Source organism: Stegostoma tigrinum, chromosome 44, assembly GCF_030684315.1.
Source record: "Stegostoma tigrinum isolate sSteTig4 chromosome 44, sSteTig4.hap1, whole genome shotgun sequence".
Lineage (NCBI taxonomy): Eukaryota > Metazoa > Chordata > Chondrichthyes > Orectolobiformes > Stegostomatidae > Stegostoma > Stegostoma tigrinum.
In genome coordinates this window covers 3,124,431-3,144,628 of record NC_081397.1, presented here as the reverse complement: position 1 = coordinate 3,144,628, position 20,198 = coordinate 3,124,431, and the positions used below count along the sequence as shown (strand labels likewise).

At 46.3% G+C, this 20,198-nt stretch overlaps 1 protein-coding gene and 2 pseudogenes across 3 annotated transcripts in view; 2 read left to right on the top strand and 1 right to left on the bottom strand.

The window, feature by feature from the left end:
* The window catches only part of LOC132206921 (uncharacterized), a 1,098,881-nt pseudogene that overhangs the window by 568,807 nt on the left and 509,876 nt on the right, over nucleotides 1-20,198 (bottom strand).
* LOC132206920 (uncharacterized) overlaps nucleotides 1-20,198 on the top strand; it is a 172,324-nt pseudogene that overhangs the window by 25,250 nt on the left and 126,876 nt on the right.
* Nucleotides 3,853-20,198, top strand: part of LOC132206922 (histone H1-like) — a 36,727-nt gene continuing 20,381 nt past the window's right edge. For 2 of the 3 annotated variants that reach the window (XM_059642018.1, XM_059642017.1), the window contains exons 1-3: nucleotides 3,853-4,434; nucleotides 6,354-6,561; nucleotides 13,784-13,879. In XM_059642018.1, the coding sequence (XP_059498001.1) occupies nucleotides 3,853-4,434; nucleotides 6,354-6,488 (717 nt within the window). In that variant the 3' untranslated portion in view covers nucleotides 6,489-6,561; nucleotides 13,784-13,879. The remainder of the gene's footprint in view (nucleotides 4,435-6,353; nucleotides 6,562-13,783; nucleotides 13,880-20,198) is intronic. The other variant, XM_059642019.1, reaches the window with a different exon arrangement.

Below are 20,198 nucleotides of genomic sequence, written 5' to 3'. Positions count from 1 at the left end.
ATTCACTTTGGGAGGAATAATAGGAAGGTAGAATACTGGATCAATGGAAAGATTCTTGGTAGTGCGAATGTGCTTTGGATCATGTTGTCCATGTACAGAGATCGTTCAAGTTGCTACCCAGGTTGATAGTGCTGTTAAGAAAGCTTATGGTGTGATAGGTTTTATTGGTAGAGGGATTGCGTTCCGGAGCTGTGATGACATGATGCAATTTTACAAAACGCTCGTGCGGCCTCATTTGGAATATTGCATGCAGTTCTGGTCCCCCCCATTACAGGAAGGATGTGGAAGCATTGGAAAAGGTGAAAAGGAGATTTACCAGGATGATGCCTGGTCTGGAGCGCAGGCCCTATGAAGAAAGGCTGAGGGACTTGGGTCAGTTCTCATTGGAGAGAAGGAGGCTAAGAGGTGATTTAATAGAGACATACAAGATGATCAGTGGATTAGATAGTGAGAGTCTTTTTCCGAGGATGATGACTTCAGTTTGTACAAGGGGGCATAGCTACAAATTGAAGAGTGATAGATTGAAGACAGATGCCAGAGGTAGTCTCTTTACTCAGAGTGGTAAGGGCGTGGAACACCCTGCCTGCCAATGTAGTTAACTCAGCCACATTAGGGGCATTTAAACAGTCCTTGGATAAGCATATGAATAATGATGGGATAGTGTAGGGGGAGGGGTTTAGATTAGTTTGCAGTTCGGAGCAATATTGAGGGCCGAAGGGCCTGTTCTACGCTGTATTGTTCTATGTTCATTACCACCCCACCAACCTCCAATACAATGCGACACTTCTGCCATCTACAATCCGACTCAGCCACCAAAGACATTTTTCCCACCCTACCCTTGCATGCCTTCTGGAGAGACAACTCTCTCCATGACTTGCTTGTCAAATCCCACCACGCCCTGCAACCACAGGAAGTGGTTGCACTTGCTACACTTGCTACACAAGCTACACTTGCCCCCACACCTCCTCCTTCACTCCCATCCCAGGCCCCAAGTTGACTTTCCACATCAAGCAGATGTTCACCTGCATGTCCGCCAATGTGGTGTACTGCATCCGCTGTACACGGTGTGGCTTTCTGTACATTGGGGAAACCAAGCGAAGGCTTGGGAACTGCTTTGCAGAACATCTACGCTCGCAGTAAACAACTGCACCTCCCAGTCGCGACCAGTTCAACTCCCCTTCTCATTACTGTGTCCTCAATTTCACCCAGGAAGGCACTGTGTAATGTGCATAAATGTTAGGTTATACACATTGGTTGCAAAATAAAAGGAAGGCACTTTATTTTCTGGACGTCGATAAATGAACACAGTGGAATTTGCAATGAGACCAGGGTGCCCTCACAAATCACTGAAATTAAGCATGTCGGTGTAGAAGGCAGTGAGAAAGGCAACAGGTATTGTTTTCCTTCATGGAGAGAGAATTAGAGTACAGGAGAAAAGTAGAAATTGTAACAATTTAACAGAGCATCTGTGAGACAACATCGAGAATACTGACAGCAGGTGTGGCCTCCTTATCTGTGGAAGGATGGTGTTACTATAAAGGTAGCATTAGTGGGCAGATTGCTGGGATGGAAGGAGAGATTGAATTGTTTGTGAACTTACGTACTTAGATTCTGAATAATGAGGGATTTTCTTAGAAATCTGTAAGAAACTGGCAGACATAAACAATGTAAATGCTGGAAAAATATTCCTGAAGGTGTGAATGACATTTTTCAGAGATGGAATAGGGCATTTAGGGCTGAGAAAGTGAGAGATTTCTTCATACAGAGAACGGTATGCCTCTGGAATTCTCTACTGCAGAAATCAGCTACATCCAACACACTATATATGATTTCAAAATGTTATAGGGTGTAGCAATTGTGAATAAAGGGAATCTAGGTATAATTGGCTTAATGGCAATAGAGAGAGAGTGAGGTGGAGGTCTGTTTGTTTTTAACCCTGGGGGCCTGTCACCAGTGGTTTCCACAGGAATTGGTACTGGCTCTGTTTTTGTTTGCCATTTATAAAAATGATTGGAATCAGAATATAGAAGGCATGGTAAGCACGTTTGTGAATGCTGGCAAAGTTAGTAGCACAGTGAGTGGAGAAGGTTTTCTGAGATTGCAAAGGGATCCTGATCCAATCGGTTGGGCTGCAAAATGGCGCTCAACTGGATAACTGTGAGGTTTTGCATTTTGGTGCAACATAAAAGTGTAGGCCTTGTACAATTAATGGGTAGTGTTGCAGAACAGAAGGGCCGAGAATTCTTTTCAGTCTGCATCACACCTCAACAGGAAGGCGAAGAAGGTGTTTGGCACGCTTTACTTCACTGCTGAGTCCTTTGAGTATAGGAGGTGACAATCACATTGACGTTACACAGGGCATTGGGTGAGGCCATTTGGCCAGTTCGAGGAAGGACAGTGTTAAGGTGGAGACGGTTCAAAAGAGGCTCACCAGTAATTGCCGAGTATGTAGTTTTCGAGTTATAAAGGGAGGATGGAAAGGCTGGGAGTTTATTTTTCACTCGAGTGTGGCATGTTGAAAGTCAGCTTACAGAAGTTCATAAAATAATGAGGGGGTGAGACAGAGTTAATGGCAGTTGTCTTTTGCCTGGGATGGGGGTAATTGAGGAGCGGCGTGAACATTTTTACAGTGACAGGAGAGATATTAAAACAAAAGACACGAGGGTTTTATTGTCACAGAGCCGGCTGCGAGTGGAGTGAACTTCCTGAGGAAACGGCCCATGTGTCTACAAATACAGCCTTGAAACGGCGTTTGGATAAGTAGGTAAATATGACAGGTTTGAAAGGAAACAGGTAAGGGACAGGCAGGTGGAACTAGTTCAGTTTGGCATTATATTCGGCATGTTATGGTTGGACTGAAGGTTATGCATCCTTGCTGAACGACTCCATATGAGAGAAGAACGGACACAGGCTATTGAGTTAGATGACCTGCCATTTTCATGAGTTGGAGGAGTGGTTTGAAGGGCCGATTGGTCAGGCCAAGTTGCCATTATATGTGTTTCTATGTCTGATTACTCCCAGAACCGATGTTGAGTATTGTCACCGGAATGAAAATTAAATAAAAACTGATCTGGGTGATCAATATAACTTCAAACCAGATGATTGGCTTTTGCAGCTGAATGTGGAGAAGAGCGAATCTCCGGCAAACCGGCCTCAGAGAGTTTAAGAGTTACTGAGGAGAAAATCTCCAACAACTCCCTGATATCCGAGCAAAAGCTGAAAGGAAAACAAATTATATCCTTCCACATTTACATCTGGCCATATTTCTGGCCTGTGACTGTGTGAATGTGAATATTGAATCAGAGAGACTGTGGGAGACGGGCGGGCGGGTTAGTCTAACGTCACTGTGTTTGTCTGTCCGCTCATATCGTGATATTTCCGAATCTCTCTTGTGCAGATCGAAAATATTTTCAATTCCACTTGTCCACCTGCTCCCCCACTAAACCCGAAAGCTAGAATTCAAAGCTGTGTATTTGTTGATTTCAAGATTTCAGTCCAAAAGGTAGGATAATGCCAGCGCTCAGCTCAGAGAGGGCGATCAGTGCAACAGCAAAATGCGTGTAACTCGACAACGGAGCCGTCAATTCGAGTGAAAACTTTTTGGCCGCAAACCTTCCCGTGTCATGGTCAGGAACGATCGAACCTGGCTCTCTGGAGATGCGGAATTGCAGAGGAATTGGAGAGTTTCTGCCGAGAGAGAAACACAGAGAGGCAGCAGGAGCAGGGAGCTGAGGGCAGGTTGTCTCCGCGCCGTCCGCTCGCTGCCTTGAAGTTGCTCAGTGCCGCCACCAGCAGCTTCATTGCTGACCCAGTTCAGTCTGACAGAGAGAGATTCAGCGCAGAGTTCCCGACATGAGCGAGAGTGCAGCCGCCGAAACGGCTCCTACAGCCTCCGCCAGCACCAAACCCAAGGCTCCCAAGAAGAAGAAGGCGGCGGCCCCCAGGAAAAAACCAGCCGGTCCCGGGTTGGGCGAGCGGATTGTGAAGATTGTCGGGGAGAACAGCGATCGGAAGGGGACGTCTCTGGCCGCTATAAAGAAGGCGCTGCAGAGAAGCGGGGTCAATGTGGAGAAGCAGAATGCACAGATCAGGATGGCTACCAAGAGGTGCCTGGCGAAAGGCTCCCTGGTTCTGGTGAAGGGCCAGGGCGTCTCCGGCTCCTTCAAACTCCCAAAGAATCAGGTCAAGGCAAAAGTGGGAAAGAAGGCGAGACCCGCAGCAGCCGCCAAGAAAGCAGCCGTGAAGAAAACAACGGCCAAGAAGGTGGCAGCGAAGAAATCCCCAGCCAAGAAAGCAACAGGAAAGAAAGCGGCCGCCAAGAAGGCAGCAACGCCAAAGAAAGCGGCGAAGAAAGCAGCGCCTCAGAAAAAGACTCCCGTGAAGAAGGTGAAAAAGACCAAGAGCCCCAAGGCCGCAAAACCGGCCCCGAAATCGGTGAGAACGAAGGCGAAGGCCAAAGCGAAAGTGACCAAGAAAGCAGCAAAGAAATGAAGCAGTCGGTGTAACGTGTCACCACCTGAACCCAAAGGCTCTTCTCAGAGCCACCCACATCTCTCCAGGAAAGAGCTGAGCCCGGATCAAATGATCCCTGAGAGAACAAGGTGGAGAGCTGGCTGGACATAACAGGTCAAGCAGCATCAGAGGAGCAGGAAAGCTGACGTTTCGGACCTAGATCCTTCTTCCTGCTCCTCTGATGCTGCTCGGCTCGCTCTGTCCATCCAACTCTACACCTTATGAAACATTGTCCAGCATCTGCAGCTCCGTCTATAAGTCAAATTATCCCTGTCCCGGTTCCGAGTGCAGACAGAGCATAAACTTGAATTGATTCTATTAACTCAAATATCACATTTCCTAGAGCGGAGACTGAAAATGAGGATGGTATCAGGTCGGGAGGGTCACTGGAACTGCATCTGGTTATTTCCTCCCACGGATTGTAATTCTGCCCAGGCACTAATGTCGCATATTGCAGTATAACCCTTCCAGGAATGATATTTTATCTAACTTTGATGCTACGATCTCTGGCGATGTTTTAACGGTTATTCCTTCCATTTGCCTGCGAAATGCATTTCAGGCAGCAATTGCAATTACAAATTAAACATGCCCCGAAAAAAAAAGGGATTCTGTAATTAATCGCTTTGAAGTTGTTTCAATTGGCGGGTTTGATAAGAGTGATTAACCACGGTTACCCAGCCGGTTGATCAGTTTGCCTGGGCTGTATTAAACCCCGCGCTTCCCTCCTGAATGGTACATACAGATCAGGCAATGATCCCTTGTCCGGTCCGCGCTGCCTGCAAACTCGGTTTTAAAAAAATGGGGTTAACAGCGCATGCGTGAGGCTGGCCCGGCCCCCAATGTTGCTTTTTGATGACCAGGGGAGCGCATGCGTGAGGCCCTCCCCCTGCGCTGTCACTGAGGGGCATTTACTCAGTGAGTGGAAGAGGTTTGTTTGAAACAGACCGCAATGGAGAGACCAGTGCCCAGGGAAGCGAGGTAGCAGTAGGCTCCTTCCGGCAGCGCATCGAGATGTGAGTCTGGGACACAGAGGGGGGCTCCGAGACCGGCATTGATTCGCGCTCAGTTCAGGGAGAACCGGGGTCTGTTGGTAAGAGGCCGAGCGGGGCAGGAACTGGTCCCGGAACTTGGAGAGAGAGCGGCCTCGGGGCGGGGAGAGAGAGGCCTTTCTCGGGCTGTGTGTGGGCCTGCTGAGGGAGACACAGCGGCAAGAAGCTGCTGGGGGTCAGTCTTGTAGCTTTTAGACTTCTCAACACTGACAATTCACTGTTTGGCTGCTGTTTCACGCTGTTAGTTGCGAGTTGCCGGGAGCGGGGTTTGGGCGGTGGGACGTGGAGTGGAAGACCTGTAAAGGACGCAGATTGGAGTTAACAGCTCATAAGTCTCGGGAAAAATATTTGGAATAGCGGCTGTTGTTCTTTCAACAGTCAGTGTGTTGGGATCTGGTAACATGAGCTGTGTCAACGGTGCAGGATCTTCAGGTAGCACCGTAGATGGAGCTGTGCAATTATTGCTCAGTTTCTGAATCTCACTCACTTGGTATCGAATTACATATTTAAAAACACAATCCTCAGCCAAGGAGCAGCTCGATGTAAGAATTGAATCAGACTTGTGTTTAAATTGATGCCTTTTAAAGAACAGACACAACTCTCATGACACAATGTTGTGGTCCAACAGGCTTATTTAAAAATCATAAGCTTTTGGAGTTCTGCTGCTTTGAGAGGTGAAGTTCAAGAAAAGAAACATCCTAATAACTGTGATCTGAATATGTTAAGCTGTTTGATATTGTCAAATTTGACTGATGTTGATTTACGAGAGACATCTCTTCTGTCTTCCTCCAGGCAAAATACTTGAAACCAGTTGATGCAATATTTCCTCAGTACAAAGCCGAGTGTGCGCAGTTGCTTCCAACTAACAGCAGGCACGTTCCTGTGATCAGAATGGAGAATATCTTTCCCGTAGTCAGAGCGGATTGAATCAGACTTACATTGAGCTCAATTTCCAGAGACTTGACCGAGGAAACAACCACCCAATCCCAACTGAGAAAAGGCAAGTTTCTCTTTGTAATGTTTCCATTGCCAATTGACATCCCGCTAGTTCCAATTAACATCATTCATAGTCCATCAACATTCACATCTTTGACATGTTAACGGGTGACTCTTTGTTGAAAGTACTCAAACAAGAACTGAATCCAGTTTACATTTAGGAAATGTACTTTGCCTCAAACTGGACAGAGAGAGACTCCTCCTACCACCCCCTTGATCATGACCCTGCCCTGATCACCAAAACATCATCTCCCAGACCATCCACAACCTCAACCCCTCAGGTAACCTCCTGCCAACAGCCTCCAACCTCATCTTTCCCCAACGCCATGTTAACTGTTTCTGCCTCATTCCCAAAATCCACAAACCCGACTGCCCCTGTTGACCCATTGCCTCTGCATGACCCCGCCTCACCAAACTTTTATCTCCAATTATCTCAACTCCCTTTTCTACACCCACCCACCCCACTCCCCAAGGCCAGGAACTCCCACCTATGTCTGTGACACCACCCACATCTTCTCCTTCAACCCCCCCCACTCCCTACAGTCAAAGTGGGTGACCATGGGTACCCGCATGGACCCAAGCTATTCTTGTCTCTTTGTAGGATACATGGACCAGCCCATCTTTTACAGCTACACTGGCCCCACCCCACTTCCACCATTATATCGATGACTGACTGCATCGATGCTGCCTTGTGCTCCCACACGGAGATCAAACAGCTCATCCACTCGACTAACACCTTCCACCCCAAACCTCAAGTTCATTTGGGCCATCTCCAACACATCCCTCACCTTCCTGGACCCCTCAGGTAACCAGCGAGAAACTGATGTTCATTTCAAGCCCACCAACTCCTACAGCTACCTAGAATACACCTCCTCCCACCCACCCTCCTGCAAAAATTTCATCCCCCTACTCCCATTTCCTCTGCCTCTGCCGCATCTGCTCCCAGGATAAGGCATTCCACTCCCGCACGTCCCAGATGTCCAAGTTCTTCAAGGACCGAAACTTCCCCCACAGTGGTTGAGAATGCCCTTGACCGCGTCTCCTACATTTCCTGCAACACATCCCTCACACCCTGCCCCCACCACAACTGCCTCAAGAGGATCCCCCTCGTTGTCTCACACCACCCTCCTAGCTCCAGACACAACGTATCATCCTCCAACACTTCCACCATCTACAATCCGACCCCACCACCCAAGACCTTTTTCCATCCCCACCCTTCTCTGCCTTCCGGAGAGACCATTGTCTCCATGACTCCCTTGTTCGCTCCACACTCCCCTCAACCCCACCACACCTGGCACCTTGCCCTGCAACCGCTGGAAGTGCCACACTTGCCCACACACCTCCCTCACCCCGATCCCAGGCCCCAAAATGACCTTCCATATTAAGCAGATGTTCACCTGCACATCTGCCAATGTGGTATACTGTATGCATTGTACCCAGTGTAGCTTCTGGTACATTGGGGAAACCAAGCGGAGGCTTGGGGACTGCTTTGCAGAACACCTCTGCTCAGTTCGCAACAAACAACTGCACCTCCCAGCCATGAACCATTTTAACTCCCCCTCCCATTCTTTAGATGACATGTCCATCATGGGCCTCATGCAGTGCCAGAATGATGCCACCTGAGGGTTGCAGGAACAGCAACTCCTATTCCTCTTGACACCATTGGGATGCAGGGTTCCCAATGTGGACTTCACCAGCTTAAAAATCTCCCCTTCTCCCACCGCATCCATAAAGCAGCCCAGGTCTTCCCCTTCGCCCACTGCCTCCCCAAACCAGCCCAACCTATCTCTGCCTCCCTAACCTGTTCTTCCTCTCACCCATCCCTTACCCCCTCCTCAAGCCGCACCTCCATTTCCTGTCTACTAACCTCATCCCATCTCCTTGACCTGTCCGTCTTCCCTGGACTGACCTATCCCCTCCCTACCTCCCCACCTATACTCTCCTCTCCACCTATCATCTTTTCTCTCCATCTTTGGTCCGCCTCCCCCTTGCTCCCTATTTATTCCACATTCCTGTCTGAAGGGTCTAGGCCCGAAACGTCAGCTTTTGTGCTCCTGAGATGCTGCTTGGCCTGCTGTGTTCATCCAGCTTCACACTTTTATCTTGGATTCTCCAGCATCTGCAGTTCCCATTATCTCTCAAAGACAAAGACAATATCCTCTTATCATCAAGTGTCACTTCATCAAACTCTGCACTCAAGGCATGAACCTCCACCACTTCTGCCACCTTCCATCTCACTCCACTCCCACGGACACTTTTTTCCCCTCCCGACCCTTATCTGCCTCCCAGAGGTACTGCTCTCTCTGACTCCCTTGTCCACTCCACACTCCCACTAGCCCCACCATCCTGGCACTTTTCACTGCATCAGCAGGAAGTGCAACACTTGCCCCAACATCTCTCCCCTTATCCCCATCCCAAGCCCCAAGAAAACCTTCCACATTAAACAGATGTTCATCTACATGTCCTGTAATGGGGTGCATTGTATCCGCTGTTCCCGATGTGCCCCCCTCGACATCGGGCAAACCAAGCGGAGGCTTGGAGACTGCTTTGTTGAACACCTACGCTCTGATCTTGACAAATGAATGCAACTCCCAGTTGCGAACCACTTCAGTACCCCCTTCCACTCCTTGGACAACATATCCATCCCACGCTACCTCTAGTGCCACAATGTTGCACCAGAAGGCTGCACAAACAGCACCTCATATTGCGCTTGAGAGCCCTGCAACCCAATGTTCTCAATGTGAGCTTCAAAATCTCTCCACCCCAAACCCGTCCAGTAGGTCCCTGCCTCCATGACCTGTACATCTTTTCTCTGACCAATCTGCTCCTTCCACTTCACTGACCAACCCAAACCTGCACTTCTGGCCTAGTCGTGTTATCCCTACCTCCCTGACCACTCCATCTTCCCTCAACTGACCAATCCACATCCAAACTCCCTCCCTACACTTACCTTTACTGGCTCCAGCCCTGCCTCCTTGACCTGTCCATCTTCTCTCCACCTATCTGGTACTTATCCACCTTTCATTATCATCTCCTCACTTCTCTCTATTTATTGCAGAGTCCCTTTCTCTTCACCCATTTCTAACAGTCCCAAAATGTCAGCTTTCCTGTTCCTCTGCTGCCTGACCTGCTTTGTTCATCGAGCTCTACACCTTGTTACCCCCTCAATGAAAGACATCATGTTACATAGTTTCAACAACCACATGTGACAAGTAGTGTTACTGGCAAGTAGCAAATCACTACTGAGCACATGCAGACACACACACAAAGCTGCTGACTGATTCACATTGAGTCCCAAATATGCTGTCTGTATGAACACATAACATACAAAGACGAACAACAATATATACCCATACACACTACAGGTAACAAGTGGATACATACAAAATGTTTACGGCTTTTTTATATAAGCGGAGGAGGAGTCTACAGGACAGAAAAAAGACCTTTCAGCCCATCAGGTTGATTGTAGACAAAAACAAGCACCTGACAATTCTGATCCCATTCAGCCAGCATTCCATTTCAATAAGTGTGCCATGGCAGTATAAGATTTGCCAACCCCAACTTCATTACAACGTGATCCTCAACATGTTCACCTTCAGGAACAGAAACCATATTTTCCATCTGGCTTGCAAAACTTCTTTTTGGATCGGGGGCAGGGTGGCGTCGGTGGGGAAGCATGGAAGTGAATTTGGCAACTAGGTTAAACAGTTTTCTATGTGTCACTTGCCCCTCCAAATGAAATTACAAAAAAAAAGCCAGAAAACAGAATGCTGTTTCTTCACATTAATGATGGAATCACCATTTAAAGCCACAAAGAATGATCCACTTAACTAAATCTTGTATTTGTCAATTATTTTTGGCAAAGAGTTTGACCATGTTCAATAAGTTTAAATCTTCTCCACTGTAAGACAGAAAATACAAGTCCTTTTGCTTTCTTCATCCCCACAACAGCACATCATAAGAGTATTGCTGCTGCCATGCACCGTCACGCCACAGAGCAGGGTTATGTAATATTCATGAGAATAATGAAGTGAATTAGCCAATACCCTTCCCTGTAGAAGGAACATTGTGGTCATTCAGCTGAATACAGTTGATTTGTTCGTTGCCCTTTTCCTTTAGACTCGAAGGAAGGAATGCCACATCTGTCTATTCCACAGCATTATTCACAGAATTATGTTACTATGCAGTCAGAAAATCTGATGTTATCAACAGCCCTTGATAACTTCTCCCAGTTAGCCTGTGCACTGTTGGAGTTACAAAACCTTTTGCTTCTACACAATCCATTGCACAAAACAAATAGATGGAGCAATAACTGACAGGTACATGTTGATAACTGCACTCATACATTCTTAAAGCAGAAACTGATAGGCATGGGCTGACAACTAAATTCACAGATTCACAAAGCAGCAGCTGGCATGTACCAATTGGTAACCATGCTTAGATATTCACGTAGCAGAAACATACAGAGAAAGAGTAACATCTGTACCTGTATTTGTGTGGTAGAAACATGTGTACAGATTTCTAACTCCACTCATTAACACATACAGCAGAAACTGACAAGGAGAAATTGTTATTTACATTTCTATACCGTAACTGGCAAGTCCAAATTGCTAAGCACATTCACAGCACCCTCACTCCCTGATAGGGAAAGTTTGATGAATGCCCTGAAATAGTCATGTAGCAGAGACTACCAGTTGCAGACTAATAACTGCACACTCGGATACAGAGCTGAAACGGACAGGGACTGACCGGTAAATAGACTCCGATGCTCACATGGTAGTTACTGACAGAACTTTTGATAACACATCTATCATATCCACACAGCAAAAACTGACAGGAACAGATTAATAATAAATCTCCCGATTTCACATTGTTTACACTGACAGGTACAGTTTGATAACTAATCATACACTTTCTCAGCAGAATCTGACAAGTACAGATCGATAACTAAACTCAGATTGACAAGCAAATCCAAACAGGTATATAAATGACAACGACACTCACACATTGATCATTAGAAAGCCAAGGTGTAGGTGCACAACTACCCTCATTCACATGGCAGTAATGGAGAGCTACAGCTTGGTAACTACAGTCACGCACCTTCAGTACAGTAACTGTCAGGGGCAGGCTGATGACACTCTCACATTTATATGACAGAAACTAACATGTACTGATAATAACTAAACCCATATGGATATAGCAGAAACTGACAGACTGATAATTACACTCTCATTATCACTGCAGAAACTGAGATTTATAACTGCACTGTCACATTCACATAACAGAAACTGAGTGTACACATTTGATGACCATAGTCACACATTTGTATTGCAATATGTGACAGGGATGGGATGATCCTTCCCTCGAAATATTACAAGAAAGCACGAAAACAATGTCATTTGTTCAAATTATCAACACAGCTTCCCACAAAATCCTGATATCCTGAAAATCTACAAAAACTTGTTTGGGTCCTGTCGATTTAGCCACTTTGTATTTTTACTCTTGCTGCCTCTAACAACTCCTGTTAATGTCATGCAGACTATTTTCAAGACATCCATATTTATTTCCCCAAGTTCCCTGGCCTCCACAAGGACAGGATGATAACTAAACTGATATTCAAGAAAAAGAAACAGTTGGGGAGAGAATGCTACTTACTCACATTCACAACCATGAAACTGACAAGTGCAGATGAATAACTGCACTCAGATTTACAGAGCAAAGTTGATGGTGGCAGCATAACTGCTCTCACTTCTCTGAGCAGAATCTGATGGTGTATGTTCATAACAGAACTCCCTCATTCACCTTGCAGAAACTGACAGGTATAGATTAATAACTGCACTCTCAGATTGACAGAGCAGAAACTGACAGGAACAATTTGATAAATAAACTCTCAGCAGAAACTGACAGGTACAGATCAGCTCTCTAGTGACATTGTAAACCAAGAAAAATTGGTACAAATTAGTAACTGCATAGTAATAATAATTATATTATTAATAATATAATTAATAAATAAATTAACCATTTAAATTAATAATACAAATTAATAACTAATTAAACACTGAAAAGCACACTCAATTACAGAACAGAAACTGACAATGTAGATATCAGTCTGATATTCATATTCACTTGTTTGAAAATGACAATTACGATTGGATGAATATGGTTGCATTTTTACAAGCAGAAACATTCAGAATTATGTTAACAATTGTACCCACACGTTCAAAGCTCGGAACTTGCAGGTAAAGATGAAAAACCAAGCTCACCTGTTGACATAGCAGAAACTGAGAAGCAAAGATTGAAGCCTACTCTCCTACATTCAGATAGCAGAAAACAACTGATACAGATGGATAAGTATACTCACCTTGCAGAAACTGACACAAACATTCCCACATCACACACAATCAGGTAAGAACTGACAACAACATTCTCATCTTCACAAAGGGGAAAGAAAACCACGGTCAAGTACAGTTTGACTTCTCAAATAAACACAGGGCAGAATCTCATCGGTCCCTGCCAGTCTCTGCTGTGTGAATACATAAGTAATTTAACAAAGGCTCAGATTGTGTGAGACATGAATAGATAAACAAAAACTCATATCCACAGACACACTCGCATTGTGTAATCCCATTCGTGGATCTGGACACTTAGTGTCTGCACTTCACTCAATTGGTATGGAATTAACAAAAAGAAAAATCACAAGACAAAGAAGCAGCTCAGAGCAAGAGTATCATCAAACACCTAATTCTGTTCAGATTCCTGACTTGAAATGAAATATTGTCATGATTATTAACTGAACATTGCATTGATCAATGAAATATTATCAAAGTTGGCTGATGGTGATTTACAGGAGGGCTCTCTTCTGTCTCCCTCCAGCCAAATACTTGAGTGACTAAGAGAAAGTAATATTCCCTTGGCACAAAGCCAAGTGTGACTAGCTGCATCTAACAAACAGAAGGTATGTTACAGCTGTCAGAGCAGAGAACATCCTTTCCGCAGTCACAAAGCAGATTGAGTCAGACACACGTTGAGGTCAATTTCCAGTGAGATTTGTTCAAACAACACTGAGGAAATACAAGTTTTGTTTGTTTTTTTCAGCATTCACAATGCACACCTGCCCAGTTTGAACAAATTTCAGCATTTAAAGTTTTTGGCAAAGATCTGCAGCTCGGGTAGTGGATAATGTTGACTTGCTTGTTGAACTGGCTTGCTTTTTCTTTTCCATACAGTACAACACCGTGCTCAGTGGCATCATCAGTGGAGCCTCCAATGAGTCAATGTCATTCCACTCTTGAGTTGAATTTATACTGTTATGGTCCATTATGGTGAGTACTGTCATTTCTGGTTTTGATCTGAGTTTTCGTATATGGGGACCGATTCTATGTGCTTGTTGATTGAAGACTGGTTGGAAAACCATGCCTCGAGGAATTCCTGTGTGTGTCTGTGTTTGGCTTGGGCTACCATGGTTACTTTGTCCCCATATTGACCTGATGGCCTTTATTATCTGAATATGTGATACATTCAGACAACGAAGGCCATCAGTTGAACTGGGACAAAGTAACCAAATAAAACCAAAGAACTGTGGATGCTGTAAATCAGGAGCAAAAAGCAAAGTCTGCAGCTCAGCCGTAACTGGTTCCGAGGACACATCACTGAACCCGAAAGGTGAACTGTTTTTCCCTTCACTGATGCTGCCTTACCTGCTGAGCTTATCCAGCACCTTTTTGTTTTTGTTGGATAAAGAAACCGTAGCAGCCTAAGCCTAACAAACATGTACAGGAATTCCTAGATGGTTCTCCACACAAACACAGAATTGGATCCCATGTATGACCCTATGTATAAACCCATACAAATGAAAACTGAAATAGCAGTACTCAGCATAACAGGCCTGACAGTGTAAATTCCAAGCAGAGGAGAATAATGTTGCATCATCAGAGGCTCCACTGATGATGTCACCTAGCATGGTGGCAAAACGTGTGAACAAAAACAAGCCAGCTCGATGACCAAGTCAATAATGTCACATTTTGGCATTCATAGCCTGTTGGCGTTTACGTCATTTTTTTGACGATGGAGAGACTGAACACTCATCCAAAATATACAGTCAGGAGCTGAATCTAATCTGCATTAAATCATTCTAATAACAGCTACCACATAACAAATTGCACCCTCACAGAGAATGTTACTGGCTGCCAAAGTTCAGCCACATTGACAAATAGAAACTGACAAGCGTGTGTTGCTACCTCTGCTCGATCATTCACCCTGTAGAAACAGGCAAAAAAACAGATTGACGCTCGCATATTGATGTACAGTTTGCTAAAAACATTCTCAAATTCGTATTATGAAAACTGATATGTACAAATTAATACCTATGCTCACATATCAATCTACCAGGACCTGAATGATAACTACACTTGCGTATCCACATCGTAGCAACAGAGAAGATCAGATTGTTAATAACACTCCAGTTTCACAGTGTAACTTCACAGGTCCAATTTTATAACTGCATTCAAATAAACAGTTTTTCTTTTAAATTCTGAGGTGCAGTGTGATAACTTCACTCCAATTTTCACAAACAGATTCTCACAGGTTCACTTTGATTACTAACTTCACATATCCATATAGCAGAAACTGACAGGATCAGCTTGGTAATAACCCTCCCACTATCACACAACATGAACTGACAGGTACAGTTTGATAACTACGTCCGTATCAACAGCGCAGAATCTGACACCTATGTATTGATGATGACTCGTACGTTAAAGGGCATTGTGCACTGCCTCAGAATTGACATGCTGACAATGGGGCACTTGCTCACCCTGATAGAGCTGCAGGCTTGATATTAGGGCAGTGCTGCACTGCGAGCAGGTCAGTATGAAGGGAGTGCCGCACTGTCAGTGGACCAATATTAGGGGAGTACCACGCTGTCGGAGGGTCACTATTAATGGAGTGCTGCACTTGTGGTGAGTGAGCACTGAGGCAGTGTAGCACTGTCAGGGTCTGTAATGAGAGAGTGCTCCATTTTCAGAGGCTTAGTTCAGAGGATGTGCTCTCTCCCTATTTATTCCAGAACCCCCACCCCATCCCCCCTGTCTGATGAAGGGTCTAGGCCCGAAACGTCAGCTTTTGTGCCCCTGAGATGCTGCTTGGCCTGCTGTGTTCATCCAGCCTCACATTTTGTTATCTCTATTTCTGAGGGAGTGCTGCATTGTCAAGTTTGACACTGAGGGAGTATCACACAATCAGAGGTCCAATATTAAGGAAATAATGCACTGTTGGAGGGTTGATATAAAGGGAGGGCTGCACTGTCAGAGGGTTAGTGATGTGGGAATGCTGAAATATCACAGAATCAGTCCTGAGAAGATGCTGCACCCACAGAGAGTTAGTACTGAAGGAGTGCTATAACGTCAGAAGATTGACATGACGGGGCATTGTCAAAGGATCAGTAGCGCAGTACTGTCAGAAGTCCAATATTGAGGGAGTGCTACACTGTTGGAGGGCCAATATTGAGTGTGTGCAACACTCAGAGGAGCATTTTGTTTTGGAGCTGTGCACTGTCAGAAGTTCAGTTGTAACGGAGTGCCACACTGGTAGCGGGTTAATATTAAGGGAGTGCTGCTTTGTCAGAAGGTTAAAGATGAGAGAGAGCTTCTCTTTGAGGGGGTGAGTATGAAGGGGAACCGCCCATCAGGGGATCAATATTAATGTTGAGTCAGTACAGAGGGAGTGCTGCACTGCACTGTCGGGTGGAGGGGTGTGGCGGTGGGATCAATGAGAAGCATGTTGCTGCACTATCGAGGAGTCAGTGATGACAGAATGCTGCACTGCCAGAAGATCAGTAGTGTAGGAAAACTTGCCACTCTCTTGGATGACCAATATTCAGGGAATGTGCACTGTCACAGGGTCAATCTTAGGGGCGTGCAGAGCCAGTACTGAGGGAATCCTGCGTTGTCACAGTGTCATCATTGAGGGAGTGTTGCACTGTTGAAGGGCCAATATTAAGAGTGTGCTGTGCTTTCAGAAGGTCGATATTAAAGGAGCACTGCACTATCAGAGGGACCACACTGAGGGAGTGCAGCTGCTGCGAAGATCACTACAAAGGATATGGCAGACTTTGAGAGGCCCATTTTGTGGGGGTTGATGAACTGAGGTTCTGTCCCGTGAGATGGTTCATTCAATCCACATTGAGAGATTGGTGCACAAACAAACAAGCACTGTCAGACAACAAAAACCAAAAGAACTGTGGATGCTGTAAATTAGTAACAAAAACAAAGTTGCTGGTAAAGCTCAGCGGGCCCAGCAGCATCTGTGCAGAGAAAAACAGAGCTAACATTTTGGGCTGGGGAACTTCCTCAGAACAGTTCTGAGGAAGGAAACGTTAATTCTGTTTTCGCCTCCACAGATGCCAGACCTGCTGAGCTTTTCCAGCACTGCCAGACAACCGACCCTCTGATTATGAGGCACTCCCTCAGTACTGACCCTCCATCAGTGCGTACTCTCTGATGATTGATTCTCTGACAGTGTATCTCTGCCACAGTATTAACCCTCCAACAGCCTGGTATTCTCTCAGCAATAACACTGAGAATGCCACGGTCCCTTACCATCGACACTGACCATGGAGCACCCCTTCAATTGTAACACTTCAGCAGTGCAGCATACGCTCATCATTGCCTCTCTGATAACGCAGTCTGCCGTCATATTGACCCTTTCACAGTGCAGGACACACTAATATTGAACATCTAAAAGTACAGCTTTCTCTCAGTGCTGACCCCCCTCACTGCAGCACCTGCTCAGTGCAACCCTACTCTATGCAGCACTTTCTCATTGCTGGCTTCCCTCAGTGCAGACTCCCCCCGCCTCTCAGTGCAGGACTCCCTCAGTGCTGAGCCCACTCTCTGCAGCACACAATCAGTGCTCACCCACTTAGAGCTGACGCCCCCTCATTTCACCACTCCCTGAATATCTGATAGTGCGTCACTCCCTTTATACGAACATTCGGACGGAGCAGCACTACGTTAGAACTGACCCTCCAATAAGACAGTGTCAGAGAGATATGCTCCCATCAAATTGACCCTCTGAGAGTGGAGCATTTACTTCATATTGGCCCTCTCACAGCACAGCACTCTCTTAATGTTGAATTTGTGACACTGCACAACTCCATTAAAATTAACCCGAGCACTCCATTAATATTTGCCCTCTGACAGTGCAGGTCATCCTCAGTCCATACTCTGACAGTGCAGCACTCCCCTAAATACTGTCAGAGGGTCAATACTGAGAGAATGCTGCACTGTCAGACATTCATTATTAAAGGTATGCCACACTGGGAGTGGGTCAGTGTCAATGAATTATGCACCACGATAGGGTCAACAATGAGGAAGATCAATGTAACAGGGTCAGACCTGAATAAGTGCCTCACCATGAGAGGGACAGGACTGAGGTCTTCGAGCACTGTCAGAGTGTCAGATCTGCGGGCCTACATAATTGTCAGAGGGTCAGTACAGAGCTGTTGCCTCCTTGTAACGGGGTCAGAATTGAGACAGTGCTACAGGATTGGAGTGTCAGTGCTGTGTTAGAGCAACACTCTGAGGGTCTGTACTGAGGAAAGCTTCATTATGAATGGGTCAGTTCTGAGGCTGTGCTACTTTGTCAGAGGGCCATACTAATGCAGTGCCTCATTGTAATGGGATAAGAATTGAGGGAGCAATAGTACTGAGGAAGTGCTGAACGTCCTCATGTTTAAATTGTCAAAACAAAGAGAGGGTCAGTTCTGAGTTGGTACCTTGTTGCCAGATGGTTAGTTCTGAGGGAGTCGCTAAACCGTCGGAGAGTCAGGACTGGGGGAGTGCTGACCGTCTCTCAGTGCTGTAATTCCTCAGCACTGACCCTCTGGCACACTCTAACTGTTGACCCTCTGAGATGGCAGTTTCCCTCAGTAATGACTTCCCTCAGTGTGGCACTCCCTCAGTGCTGACCCCACTCTGTCTAGCATACCATTAACATTCACCCTCTGACAGTGCAGTCCTCTGATGACTGACAGTTCTGACAGTGCAGTAGTCCATCAGTAATGACCCTCTGACAGTGCAGCACTCCTTAAAAATTGGCCTCCTGACAGTGTGGAGCTCACTCAGTGATGACACTGACAATGCAGCACTCCCTCAGTCATTACTCTGCAACATTTCTACACATGCTCATCATTGACCCTCTGACACTATAGCAGCCACTTAATATTGAGCCTCAGTGCTGGAGCACTGTGTAGATTGACCTCCTGACAGTGAAGCTATCCGTTCATACTGACCTTCTGAGAGGGTAGCTTTCTCTCAGTCCTGACCCTTCAGTAGTGCAGCTTGACTTACCACTTAGCCATCGCCACTTTACGCTATGCTGCCCCCCCATCAACATTAACTTTCTGAAACTGTAGCACTCCCTTAATATTAACCCCCTGACAGTGCAGAATTCCTTTGTTATTGACCCTTCTACAGCATAGCACACCCTTATTATTGATGCTCTGACAGTGCGGCACTCCCTGAAAATTGGCTTTCCTTCATTGCCGCACTCGCTCAGTGCAGCACTCCCGCTGTGCTGACCTCCCCAAAGCTGACCCACTACAGTACAGCACTCCTTCAGTGCTGACCCACCACTGAGTGCTACTCCAATCTGTGCAGCATGCCCCCAGTTCTGACCCCATTGAGTGCAGCATTCCCTTAATGTTCAGCCCTCCCATCTCAGTGCTGACCCTCCCTCAGTTCTGCCCTCGCTCGGTGTTGACCACCCCCACCGTGCTGACTCCACCAGCCCCTCGAGACCAGCATCCCCTCAGTGCAGCACCCTTTCTGTTGAATCCCCTCGGTGTTGACCCGCACCTCAGAGCAGCGCTCACTCAGTGCAGCACTCCATCTGTGCTGACATCCCTCTGTGCTGATCCATTGTCAGTGCTAACCCCACACTGTGCAGCACTCCCTTCAGTGCTGAAACCCCTCAGTGCAGCATTCCCTGAGTGCTGAGACCCCGCCATCAGTGCTGAGTCCGTCAGTGCTGAATCTCACTAACTGCAGCACTCCCTCAGCGCAGCACCGCTACTGCAGCATTCCCTCAGTGCTGCACTCCCTCCGCGCAGCACCCCTACTGCAGCACTCCTGGCTGAGGGAATGCTTCACTGAGGGAGTGCTGCAGTCAGTGGGGTTCAGCACTGAGGGACTCAGATCACCACGGCAGATGTGGGAATTTATATTCAATAAATATCTGGAGTTAACAATCTAATGACAGTGAATCCATTGCCGATTGTCAGAAAAACCCATCTGGTTCACTCATGTCAATTAAAACAGTGGCAATTAAAACATCCCACAGTTTGAAGGGCTGAACGGTCTTCCCCTGCTCCTATTTTCTATGTTCCTATGTCCAATGCATGACTCATTTTCATGTCATACGCTCACAACCAAACAAGGAAAAGGAGCGGACCCAGCACCAATCTCTGTGGCACACCACTGGTCACAGGTCTCCAATCTGAAATGAAACCTTCCACCACCTCCCTCTGTCTTTGACCTTCAAGCCAGATCTGTATCCAAATGGCTAGTTCCTGCTATATTCCACATCATCTCACCTCACTAACCAGTCTACCATGCAGGACCTTGTCGAATGCCTTACTGAACT